This window comes from Gopherus flavomarginatus, chromosome 13 (genome assembly GCF_025201925.1).
Source record: "Gopherus flavomarginatus isolate rGopFla2 chromosome 13, rGopFla2.mat.asm, whole genome shotgun sequence".
NCBI classification, from domain to species: Eukaryota; Metazoa; Chordata; order Testudines; family Testudinidae; genus Gopherus; species Gopherus flavomarginatus.
The window spans coordinates 23,969,229-23,981,095 of record NC_066629.1 but is presented as its reverse complement, the minus strand read 5'-3'; the positions used below and the strand labels follow the sequence as shown (position 1 = coordinate 23,981,095).

The 11,867-nt window shown below is 47.7% G+C and overlaps 1 protein-coding gene across 1 annotated transcript; it reads right to left on the bottom strand.

Moving 5' to 3' along the window:
* Positions 1-546: 546 nt before the first annotated feature.
* PTS (6-pyruvoyltetrahydropterin synthase) lies at positions 547-11,506 on the bottom strand. Its single transcript, XM_050921850.1, has 6 exons — positions 11,278-11,506; positions 8,661-8,740; positions 4,860-4,882; positions 3,579-3,635; positions 1,102-1,172; positions 547-857 (listed from the first exon to the last, which is right to left on the bottom strand). The coding sequence occupies exons 1-6, from the start codon at positions 11,361-11,363 to the stop codon at positions 716-718; spliced, it is 459 nt and encodes a 152-aa protein (XP_050777807.1). The 5' UTR covers positions 11,364-11,506; the 3' UTR covers positions 547-715.
* Positions 11,507-11,867: the final 361 nt, after the last annotated feature.

Genomic DNA, 11,867 nt, shown 5'->3' with positions numbered 1-11,867 from the left:
TAGCGTCGCGTGCAGCAGGACTGCAGGCTGGCATTCACTAGCAAAGCTGTATCAGCAGCACAGTTATACAAACAAAAGCATTCTCTGACCTTGTGGTTTATAGCAGCCAGTTTGCATGAAACCCGTAGTCGTCTTAGATCAAAGTGTTACTGAGAACCAGCCTACAGCATAGGAGAAACAAAGCAAAAAACAGTTACGCTCACCACTACCGCTAGTAGTACGGAGAAAACAGAGACCCCAGCCACAGGGAGGAGCAGGCCTGGAGCACAAAAAGGAGGAAAAGTCATTTCTCAGTCTCCACTTCTTCATCAAAAAATACCCATGGCCATTAAAAACCCACAATCAAATTCCAGAAGGACGGATACATATTTAACTTGTACATTTCCTCTTGAGAGAGAGCTGCAGTGCCTTACTCAACACAGGCAGAAGACTCCAAGGATTTCACATAACCTTGGTGGTTTTGGTTTGCAGAACTGGACTGTTTTGATTAAAAGCAAACAAGAGGTCAGTAAATTCTGAGAACTCCAAATTAAATAAAAAACCTCATTAGCTTGCCACAATAATTGTCTTTAATTACCTAAAAATGACCTTATATTACAAAAAAAACCCACTCTACAAAATCACGGTCTACATGTCATTGATACACCATGGTATACTCCACTGATATACTGCTTCAATTAATTCCTCAGAAGACTGTGATCAGCTGAGTTGAATTTCATTTCTCAAGAGTCGTCTCTTCCCCCTTGTACACAACGATGTTCTGGTCCGTTTCATACACTTTGACTTTATAAAGAGTCCCCACAGGCAGGCGTTTCCGGAGGTTTTCCCAGATGTACACTGCCACATTCTCAGTTGTACTGCAGGGGAAACGGCTGACATTAGATATGAAGCAGTCAAGGCACCTCTCCTACATACGACAACACACACATATAATGGTGGATGATAGACAGAGAGGATGGGGAGGTAATCGATCAGCTTAAATTAAGTGACACCTGGAGAATTAATGACATTTGAACTGGCGCCAGAGAAGATACTTGGCACCCATTATGATCCATAAAACAACACAGGCTGGACCCTGGTACCAGTTCTAGCTCTACCCACCTGACAACATCAGCAAAGTAAGCCACGTCTTTATCCAGGTTCTTGTGGTCAAGTGGCTCCAGGATGGCTTCCTGAGGGCAGAGAAGAAGGACATGAACAACAAAACTTGTAGGAACAAAACAATAACAAAATATGTGGAAATGGCAGAGGTGCTTAATGACTTGTTTTGGTTTTCACCAAGAAATGCATCCTAGAATACTCAAGGAGTTGACTGAGGAGATATCTGAGCCACTAGCAATTATCTCTGAAAAGTCATGGAAGATGGGAGAGATTCCAGAAGACTGTAAAAGGGCAAATACAGTGCCAATCTATAAAAAGGGTAATAAGAACAACTCGGGGAATTACAGACCAGTCAGCTTAACTTCTGTACTAGGAAAGATAATGGAGCAAATAATTAAGCAAAATCAATTTGCAAACATCTAGAAGATAATGAGGTGATAGGGAACAGTCATAATGGATTTGTCAAGAACAAATCACGTCAGACCAATCTGACAGCTTTCTTTGACAGGGTAACAAGCCTTGTGGATGGGGGGAAGCAGTAGACATGGTATATCTTGACTTCACTAAAGCTTTTGATACTGTCTCGCATGACCTTCTCATAAACAAACCAGGGACATGCAATCTAGATGGAGTTACTATAAGGTGGATGCATAACCGGAAAACTGCAAAACATAGCTGAAAAACTGTTCTCAGAGAGTAGTTATCAGTGGTTCACAGTCATGCTGAAAGGGCATAACAAGTGGGGTCCCACAGGATCAGTTCTGGGGTCCAGTTCTGTTGAGTATCCTCATCAATGATTTAGATAATGGCATAGAGAGTACACTGATAAAGTTTGCAGACAATACCAAGCTGGGATGGTCTGCAAGTGCTTTGGACAATAGGATTAAAATTCCAAATAATCTGGACAAACTGGAGAAATGGTCTGAAGTGAATAGGATGAAATTCAAGAAGGACAAATGAAAAATATACCACACTTAGGAAGGAACAATCAGTTGCACACATACAAAATGGGAAATGACTGCCTAGGAAGGAGTACTGCGGAAAGGGATTGGGGGTCATAGTGGACCACAAGCTAAATATGAGTCAACAGTGTAACACTGTTGCAAAAAAAGCAAACATCATTCTGGGATATATTAGCAGGAGTGTTGTAAGCAAGACATGAAAAGTAATTCTTCCGCTGTACTCCGTGCTGATTAGGCCTCATCTAAAGTATTCTGTCCAATTCTGGGAGCCACATTTCAAGAAAGATGTGGACAAATTGGAGAAATTCATCACAAAAATGATGAAAGGTCTAGAAAACATGAGCTATGAGGGAAGATTGAAAAAATCAGGTGTGTTTAGTCTAGAAAAGAGAAGACTGAGAGGGGACATGATAATAGTTTTCAAGTACATAAAAGGTTGTTACAAGGAGGAGGGAGAAAAATTGTTCTTCTTAACCGCTGAGGATAGGACAAGAAGCAATTACCTTAAATTCCAACCAGGGAGGTTTAGGTTAGACATTAGGAAAAGCTTCCTAACTGTCAGGGTGGTTAAGCACTGGAATAAATTGCCTAGGGAGGTTGTGGAATCTCCATCATTGGGGATTTTTAAGAGCAGGGTGGACAAACACCTGTCAGGGATGATCTAGATAATACATAGTCCTGCCATGAGTGCAGGGGACTGGACTCGATGACCTCTTGAGGTCCCTTCCAGTTCTATGATTCTCTGACACTGGTAGCTACATCAAGAGGGCATGTCAAGGGGGCACAATGAATAGCAGGTTCTAACCATCCTGCTTGGACTTGGGAAGGGCCCTTGTGTGTCTGTCGAGCAATTCCAGACACACACACTGGGAAGTGAAACGTCACTGGGGCCGATGCTGGCCTTTTCCGGAGAGGTCCTAGGTAGCAAGAGTTGGTAGGAAGGTACCAGGGCAGCACTATTGGAGAGAGACAGCAACACTTTGTGCAGCTGGTAAGCAGGGCCGGCGCTTCCATTTAGGTGACCTAGGCGGACGCCTAGGGCGCCAGGATTGGGGGGGGGGGGGCATTTTGCCGACCTCGGTGGCAATTCGGACGCAGGGGGTCCTTCCGCACTCCAGGTCTTCTGCGGCAATTCTGCAGCGGGTCCTTCACTTGCTCTGGGACCCGCTGTTGAAGTGCCCCGAAGACCGGGAGCGCGGAAGGACCCCCCCCGCCGCCGCAGAATTGCTGCAGACCGGGAGCGCGGAAGGACCACCGCCTATGGCACCAAAAACCCTGGTGCCACTCCTGCTCGTGAGAGGAAGTCAAAGACCTTGCACATCGCAGGCCAGTGTGGGGGCCAGCTGGGGACTTTACACTTCAACAGGGCACTGCGCTGACGCATTTTTAGCTTATAAACCACTCCCTAATTCTCCACTCCTAACAATATCTACTCCCCATTTCCCCACGCCCTCACTAGCCCATTACGCTATCGCTAATTTCCATGTGAGAGCTCCAGGAGCACAGTGTTACTACCTGCATATATTCTTTCAGGTCCGTCAGGTTTATAACCATTCCTGATGTAGGATCAATCTGCAGGGCAAAGAGTGAAAGGAGATTAGAAGCACATCTACTAACCCTCACTACCCCGTTGTGTTACCAATCCCACCAAAAGCTTTAGATGGCACAAACCCAGACCAGCTGGGAATCCTGACCCATAAGAAAATCTCTCTCTCCGCTGCCAGACGCTGTCTGAGCCTCGGCCCCACTTCAGTAACACCATGAAGAACACGCCCTACTGGCTATATATGGAGTATCAACAACTCTGAAGAGATCAGTGAAGTTCATAATGTCGACACCAGGAAGAAAGCTCCCCAGCACACATAGTTACTAAGCAGTGCTTGGGCAGAGCCCATCAGCCACACAGAGAAGCAGCTCACTAGGCAGGAACAAGGATTTAATCGGTTGTTTTACCAACCTGAGACACAACTGCTAGCTAGTAAGGGTCAGGCACAAACCATGAGCACCAGTGGGACCTAACCACAATGCACAGGTAATCTGGCTTTCTCCTGAATTAACTGCTGTTCTGTAGGCTGATGGCCCTTCTTCCCCAGTCTGGGACTGTCTAGCAGGAACCTCTGGCTACCAGAAGCTGGGACTGGATGACTGGGGAAGGACCACTCAAAATTGCCGTGTTCCTTTCATTGCCTCTGAAGCATCTGGCACTGGCCACTGTCAGAGGACAAGACACTGGGTGAGATGGATCATTCGTCCGACCCAGTATGGCCGTTCTCATGTTAATTCCCACAACCAACAACCACAGAATTAAGAGCAATTGTTCTGTGGCCCAGATCTCTCTGGAACAAGCTGGCTGAGAGCTAAGCGCAGGACTGTGGCCTCCCACCATTTTGCAGGGGACAGAGTTCAGCCTGCTTTCACTCAGGACGGATCTGAGAGCGGAAGCTAAGGCTGAGATCCTGCAATGAGCTCTGTGTGGGTGGACCCCTGAAGCCACATGAAGCTCATTGCAAGACTGGGCTGAAATGTGGCCTCCAGCATGTCCTTGGGAAAGACAGCGTGAGAAGAAGAGCTGCCTTCGCTGGACCCATCTCTCACACACAAGTGATTACAGAAAATCTTCCTCTTTATAATTGATGGAACAGAGGGTTTTCAAGGAATGCAGGATTTTTAGGAATTCTACAAAGGCAAACACCTAGAGGGTTGGGTTTTTTTAAAAGATCTGCAGAATTTGCAGATGGAAACCACACTCTGATACCTCCAAGAAGGAAAAAGGAAGGAAATAATGATTGCACTTACCTCTCCACGCACAGTCACTACAACTAGAGGGAGAAAAACACCAAGTCATAAGTGTGATCCAATGTACACAAGAAGAAATCACAATAGCAGCAGATCAGAGAGCCCACACAGCATGAATCAGCCTCAGAAGGTGGGTAAATGGCATCAGAGGTGTTACTGTTTAAAACAATATCCATTGTATAAAGAACGGTAACTGATGCTACAGTAATGGCAGTTCTCCAGATGGACATGAGATTGGATTCTTTAGGACAGCAGTGTCCATTGGGACTGTGCCTGCAACCTGCACCGGAGGGTATAAAGGGTGGGACAGGCTCAACCATCCCACAGCGGAGTCCTACCAAAATGGGCATCTGATCCAGAAGCCTCTACTAAGGAATGGAATCTTGAAAATGTGAGGATTGTAGCTGCTCAACAAATGTCAGATACAGAGACGCTCGTCAAACAAGCAGCAGAGGCTGCCTGAGTTCTAGTGGAATGAGCTCTAATGTGGCTCGGTGCATCTAACCTGACTATCCCATAGCATGTCCTTATACAGTTGGAGATCCACTTAGATAATCTCTGTGAGAATCTAGCTTGCCCCTTAAATCTGGCTACAGATAGTCAGGCATGTTCCTTAGTAATTCTGTTCCAAGTACAAAGACAGTGCCCCTACTGTATCAGGTGTGTGAAGTCTGACTTCCTCCAGGGTTGAATCAGGCTTGGGGAAGAAAACAGGCAGATGAAGGGACTGGCTGTTACTCTGAGGCAACCTTGGGCAGAAACTTAAGAGTGACATTGTCCTTATGAATAACTATATAGGAAGGGCCTGAATCTCCCCAACCCTTCAAGCTGCTGCCATGGCAATCTGAAAGGCAGAGGTGATATAGGGAACAGGGAACACTACCAGAGGACCCATCAACTCTGCTAATACTCTACAGTAATGTCCCCAGAGGGGGAGAGCGCTTGGGGAGAAAACATGCATAAGGCCTATGATAGATATGGCAATTTCCTGCAGTATCCTTGGAAAAACTGTGTTGAATTAAGGTTAAGTATCTTTGGAGTCCATTATATTAAATGGAAATGTTCTGTCTGATTGTGGGCTGGGCTTGTACATAACTTTCCTGGGGGGATCTGATGCGAACCCATGGAAATGTATGAATTTCAAACGACTATATTGAACAAGAGAGAGCAGACACCATGACTGTCCATCGTTCATGGCGTTAATGCTGGTGCCTTGGCTTCCGCTGTAATGCCAGTTCTCTGTGGGGTAGTTGGGCGGTGGGGGTCTAAGCTCACGGAAACATTATATATTTGCCCATTGGGCACATAAAAGAAAAAATTACACTAATCACACTAACTTGACTATTTAATTATTATATGCAAGGCTAAGGAAAATCACCCAGTATACAGAGTAAGCAGACGCTGCGGGGTACTGCCTGACTCTCAAGGGCACTCAGAAGACACTGAGGAACACCTGGGCCGCTCTGTCCTTTATGCCCTCAGATGGGAGGTGTCAGGGCACCTAGGAGCAGGCATGGCCCTGACAGATACACTGACCAAAAGGATCCAGTCTTGCATGCATGGGGCCCATGCACACTAAGAATGGAATCCATGTGGACAGTCTCTTGAAGAAGGTTTGTTCGTTTTCGATAACATTTGTTTGCCAAGTGGAAACCGCCATTAAGATTTACTATCATCTTGAGTATAAGCAGATTTGGTTTATTTAGTAACATTTTTAAATAAGATTGACTCATAGACTCATAGACTCATAGGTCAGAAGGGACCAATATGATCATCTAGTCTGACCTCATGCACAAGGCAGGCCACAGAACCCTACCCATCCACTTTTATAACAACTCCTAACCCAGGACTGAGTTATTGAAATCCTCAAAATTGGTTTGAAGACCTCAAGCTGCAGAGAATCCACCAGCAAGCGACCCATGCCCCACGCTGCAGGGGAAGGCGAAAAACCTCCAGGGCCCCTGCCAATCCGCCCTGGAGGAAAATTCCTTCCCGACCCCAAATATGGCGATCAGCTAAACCCTGAGCATGTGGGCAAGACTCACCAGCCAGCACCCAAGAAGGAATTCTCTGCAGTAACTCAGTTCCCATCCCATCCAACATCTCCCCGCAGACCATTGAGCAGACTTATCTGGTGATAATCCAAGATCAATTGCCCAAATTAAACTATCCTATCATAACATCCCCTCCATATACTTATCAAGCTTAGTCTTAAAGCCAGATAAGTCTTTTGCCCCCACTACTTCCCTCGGAAGGCTGTTCCAGAACTTCACTCCCCTAATGGTTAGAAACCTTCGTCTAATTTCAAGTTTAAACTTCCTAATATCCAGTTTGTACCCATTCGTCCTCGTGCCTACATTAGTACTAAACTTAAATAATTCCTCTCCCTCCCTAACGTTAACCCCCCTGATATATTTATATAGAGCAAGCATATCCCCCCGCAGCCTTCTTTTGGCCAGGCTAAACAAGCCAAGCTCTTTGAGTCTCCTTTCATAAGGCAGGTTTTCCATTCCTCGGATCATCCTAGTAGCCCGTCTCTGGACCTGTTCCAGTTTGAATTCATCCTTCTTGAACATGGGACACCAGAACTGCACACAGTATTCCAGATGAGGTCTCACCAGCGCCTTATATAACGGTACTAACACCTCCTTACCCTTGCTGGAAATACCTCGCCTGATGCATCCTAAAATCGCATTTGCTTTTTTAACAGCCGTATCGCATTGGTGGCTCATAGTCATCCTGCTATCAACCAATACCCCAAGGTCCTTCTCCTCCTCTGTCACTTCCAACTGATGCGTCCCCTACGTATATCTAAAATTCTTATTATTAATCCCTAAGTGCATGACCTTGCACTTTTCACTACTGTATTTCATCCTATTACTATTACTCCAGTTTACAAGGCGGTCCAGATCTTCCTGAATAGTATCCCTGTCCTTCTCCATGTTAGCAATACCCCCCAGCTTTGTGTCATCCGCAAACTTTATTAGCACATTCCCGCTCTTTGTGCCAAGGTCAGTAATAAAAAGGTTAAATAAGATCGGTCCCAAAACCGATCCTTGAGGGACTCCACTAGTGACCTCCTTCCAGCCTGACAGTTCACCCTTCAATACGACCCGCTGGAGTCTCCCCTTTAACCAGTTCCTTATCCACCTTACAACTTTCATATTCATCCCCATCTTTTCCAATTTAACTAACAGTTCCCCATGTGGAACCGTGTCAAACGCCTTACTGAAATCGAGGTAAATTAGATCTACCGCATTTCCTTTATCTAAGTAATCCGTCACGTTCTCAAAGAAGGAGATCAGATTGGTTTGGCACGATCTACCTTTAGTAAATACATGTTGCAATTCGTCCCAATTACCATTGACCTCTATGTCCTTAACTACTTTCTCCCTTAAAATTTTTTCCAAGACCTTACATACTACAGACGTCAAGCTAACAGGCCTATAATTACCCGGATCACTTTTATTCCCTTTCTTAAAAATAGGAACTACGTTAGCAATTCTCCAGTCGTACGGCACAACCCCCGAGTTTATCGATTGCTTAAAAACTCTTTATGTAATGGCCTAAAAGGCAGATTTGCAGTTTGCACTGTCTCCTGTTGATCACTCTTATTTCTCTTTGCAGCCTCAGTCATCAAAAAAACAAAGGCTCCAGATTCTGCTCTCAGTTACATAAGTGTTCGCAGTAACATGGATAAGGGTCGATCCCATCCAAATGTCTCTCTCATACAACCATGTAAATTAATTCTCTCCGGGTCTGGATTAATAAGTATAGCACTCAGGCCAGTCAGCCCCTCACCTTTATAGTTGTGTCCATGTCCGTTTGGATTGTTGCATTTCCCAAAGAGTTTCAGGTTTTCTTCATCACTCAGTGACTTACTGTAAAAGAAATTAAAAATTGCAAGTTGAGGGCCAATTACAAACATTTAGGTTTTCATTTCAACTGGGACTGGTTTTTAGCTCCTCCTGACCTCCTTAGTAGGTACAGCAAAGAAATATCTCATTCACAGACTGTCTACTCAGATTCTGCACCCACTGCCTGAGTTAGTCCAGGCCCTGTGAATGAAAGATTTGCTCTCCACTCACCTTTTAGTTTGTGGTCTCATTGTTCATTGGACCAAGACATTACCCATAGTCTATCCTTGTCTATAACATGCCCTGAGAAGCGGGTGGCGAATCCTTAAACATTTTATGTAATTTGTTTTTTAAAAGTTAATACATTACTGTGTGTACTAGTGATCCAACATAATGTACTCTAGTCACTTTCTCCTTTTTAAACAGATGGATTAGACTGGGGAAGTACGATTACATTTTTTTTTACTCTATTATAATGAACATTCATCCAGGTATTGTGTTTCTCTACAGACTCTGTAAAGCATTACTGGCTAAACAAATGGCATTGGAGAGTTGAAGGAGCCCAGTTACGAGATTTGGGGTCTATTAGTCTGGATGCTGCTGATCGTTTCATTGTAGCATACTGACTTCTCAGTACAGGACTGTGTACTGTTGCCAAGTATTCACTCCTACTGTGAAAAGTGTATCAATCAGAGTTTGAAACACCACAAGAGTTCCAGCTGTTCACAAAAGGGACCGGATGCCTGGTAGAACCACCTACTTTCTGAACACAAACATTGCAGGCTGTAGTATCCAGGATCACGGAAATATTTAAGAGATCAGTGGGACCATCGCTAAGTTTACTGTCATCCCTTCTGACTTTCACATTGTACCAACAACTCTCCCAAAGGATGTGCAGTCTAGGGATGAATAGGTGGTGATCAGTGTAGGCCAGGCAGAAGGACACATCTGAAATATGTGATTCACATTTTACGTGAAAACAGAAGACACCACTTACCATCAAGTCCCCTTTGCTTCAGGAAAAGCAGGAGATGAAGCATCTTAGATAATTGCTGGGGAAATAAGTGATTTGACCTTAAGTGTGTAAAGTAAAATCTATCAAAGTCCATAGCTGTCCACTGAACAAAGAAGTCAGATTTTTGGTCTCACGGACAGAGCTTGAAAACTGCCTTTGGTGCTGCTGTTCTCATCCACCAGCCATGAAAAACCTCATGCTACTCAGGGTGAAATAGACAAGATTCTGATCAGAATCAGCCTTGCCTGCAGCATAGTCTTGAAACTAACCGGAGTCTTGTCCCAATTTCACTCTGCTGTTGTTTAAAAATTCTCCTGTTTAGTACAGCAGGCTGGAGAAAGAAAGGGGAGTCACTCCTTTTTCTCTCCCCCCACTCTCCACTCCCAGAGCCTCCATCCGCAGGAGAATTTTCTAAGCTCTGACCAACTTCACTGCTGCCATTCCCAAGGTATTGGTATCTGAACTGACTTGCATCAACTTCACTTTTGTTGGTGGAGAGTTGGTGTGGTGAGCACAAGTGCATACAAAATTTTAGCCAGGCAAGTGGTACAGGGGGAGGAGAGAACCAAAAAATGAGGTGAGAGAGCTGCACTCAAGACAGCAAGGGGGAAGGAGAGGCAGGAGAAAGCCCCCAAAAGGGGGCAGAAGAAATGTGCAGGATGATGAGGGAGTGAGGGAAACAGATGGATTACAGTATTTACCTTCCTTTCATCTATCCTTTGTCATCTCTAATAACAATGACCAGACTGTAAGCTCTTTGGGGCAGGGACTGGACTGTTTTACTAAGTGGTATGTACCGTGCCTAGCACAACAGAGCCACAATCTTTGAGGCCTCTAGGTGCTACTGTAATAAAAATAACAAGAAACAGCCCCAAACACATGGGCTGTTGAAAAGGGAGCGACCCCACCTTCCCAGCAGCTGGGAGAGCGAGGCATAGCCAGCTGCAGGCTGAGGTTCATTTTCTCTGTCTCCCCCTTGTACAGTGTGAGCTCTTAGATACGGGGACCATCTGGATTCTGGATCCAGTATATCGCTGGACACGTTGCCAGACCGGAGAGCAAATGGCTCTCCTGTCCAAATGGGATAGGAACTAAGGAGCCCCAGGTAAGAACCAGGGATAGCTCCCCCAGGATGAATAACCCCTCCCTTCCCAACACACTGGGGATTTCTAACCTGGGAATTGACCTGAGTCCATGGGGAGGGGCAGGGTCTCCTCTTGGCAGGTCGCTATGAGCTGTCATTGCTGGGAGATTCGCAGTGACTGAACCACCCCAACCAAGTGCGACTGGGGGACACCCTGGGGTCCTCCCCCGACCCAGCACGATGGGGGCACCCTGGGTCCTCCCCCGACCAAGTGCGATGGGGGGACACCCTGGGGTCCTCCCCCGACCCAGCACGATGGGGGCACCCTGGGTCCTCCCCCGACCCAGCACGATGGGGGCACCTTGCGATCTCCCCCGAACAAGAGTGATGGGGGGCACCCTGGGGTCCCCCCTGACCCAGTGCGATGGGGGTGGGGCCGGGCCCCCGATCCAGGCCCCTCACCTGTGCAGCCGGTGGCAGGCGCTGAAGCTGAGGCAGCGGGAGACCCGCGCGGTGCGGGCCGGGGTCCCGGCGGGGGGAGGCGGCATCGCAGCAGCGGGGCCGGGGAGCGGGGGACGGAGGGGACCGGCCGGCTCGGCGCCTGCGTGGGGAGGGCGGACGGGCCCTACATCCGGGCATCCCGGGGCACCCTCCTCCCCCCGCCCGCCGCGGGGCCGTTAGTGTCCCTGCGCCGCGGGGAGATGGGACCCCCCCGCCTCTGGCCCCGCCCCCTGAGCCTGAGGGACCCCCCCCCGCCTCTGGCCCCGCCCCCTGCGCCGCGGGGAGATGGGACCCCCCCGCCTCTGGCCCCGCCCCCTGCGCCTCGGGGACCCCCTCGCCTCTGGCCCCGCCCCCTGAGCCTGAGGGACCCCCCCCGCCTCTGGCCCCGCCCCCTGCGCCTCAGGGAGATGGGACCCCCCCACCTGGCCCCTGGTCCTCGGGGACCCCCCTACCTTTGGCCCCTGCTCCTCGGGGACCCCCCCCACACGCCTCTGGCCCCGCCCCCTGCTCCTGAGGGACCCCCCCCGCCTCCAGCCCTGTCCCCGCCCCCT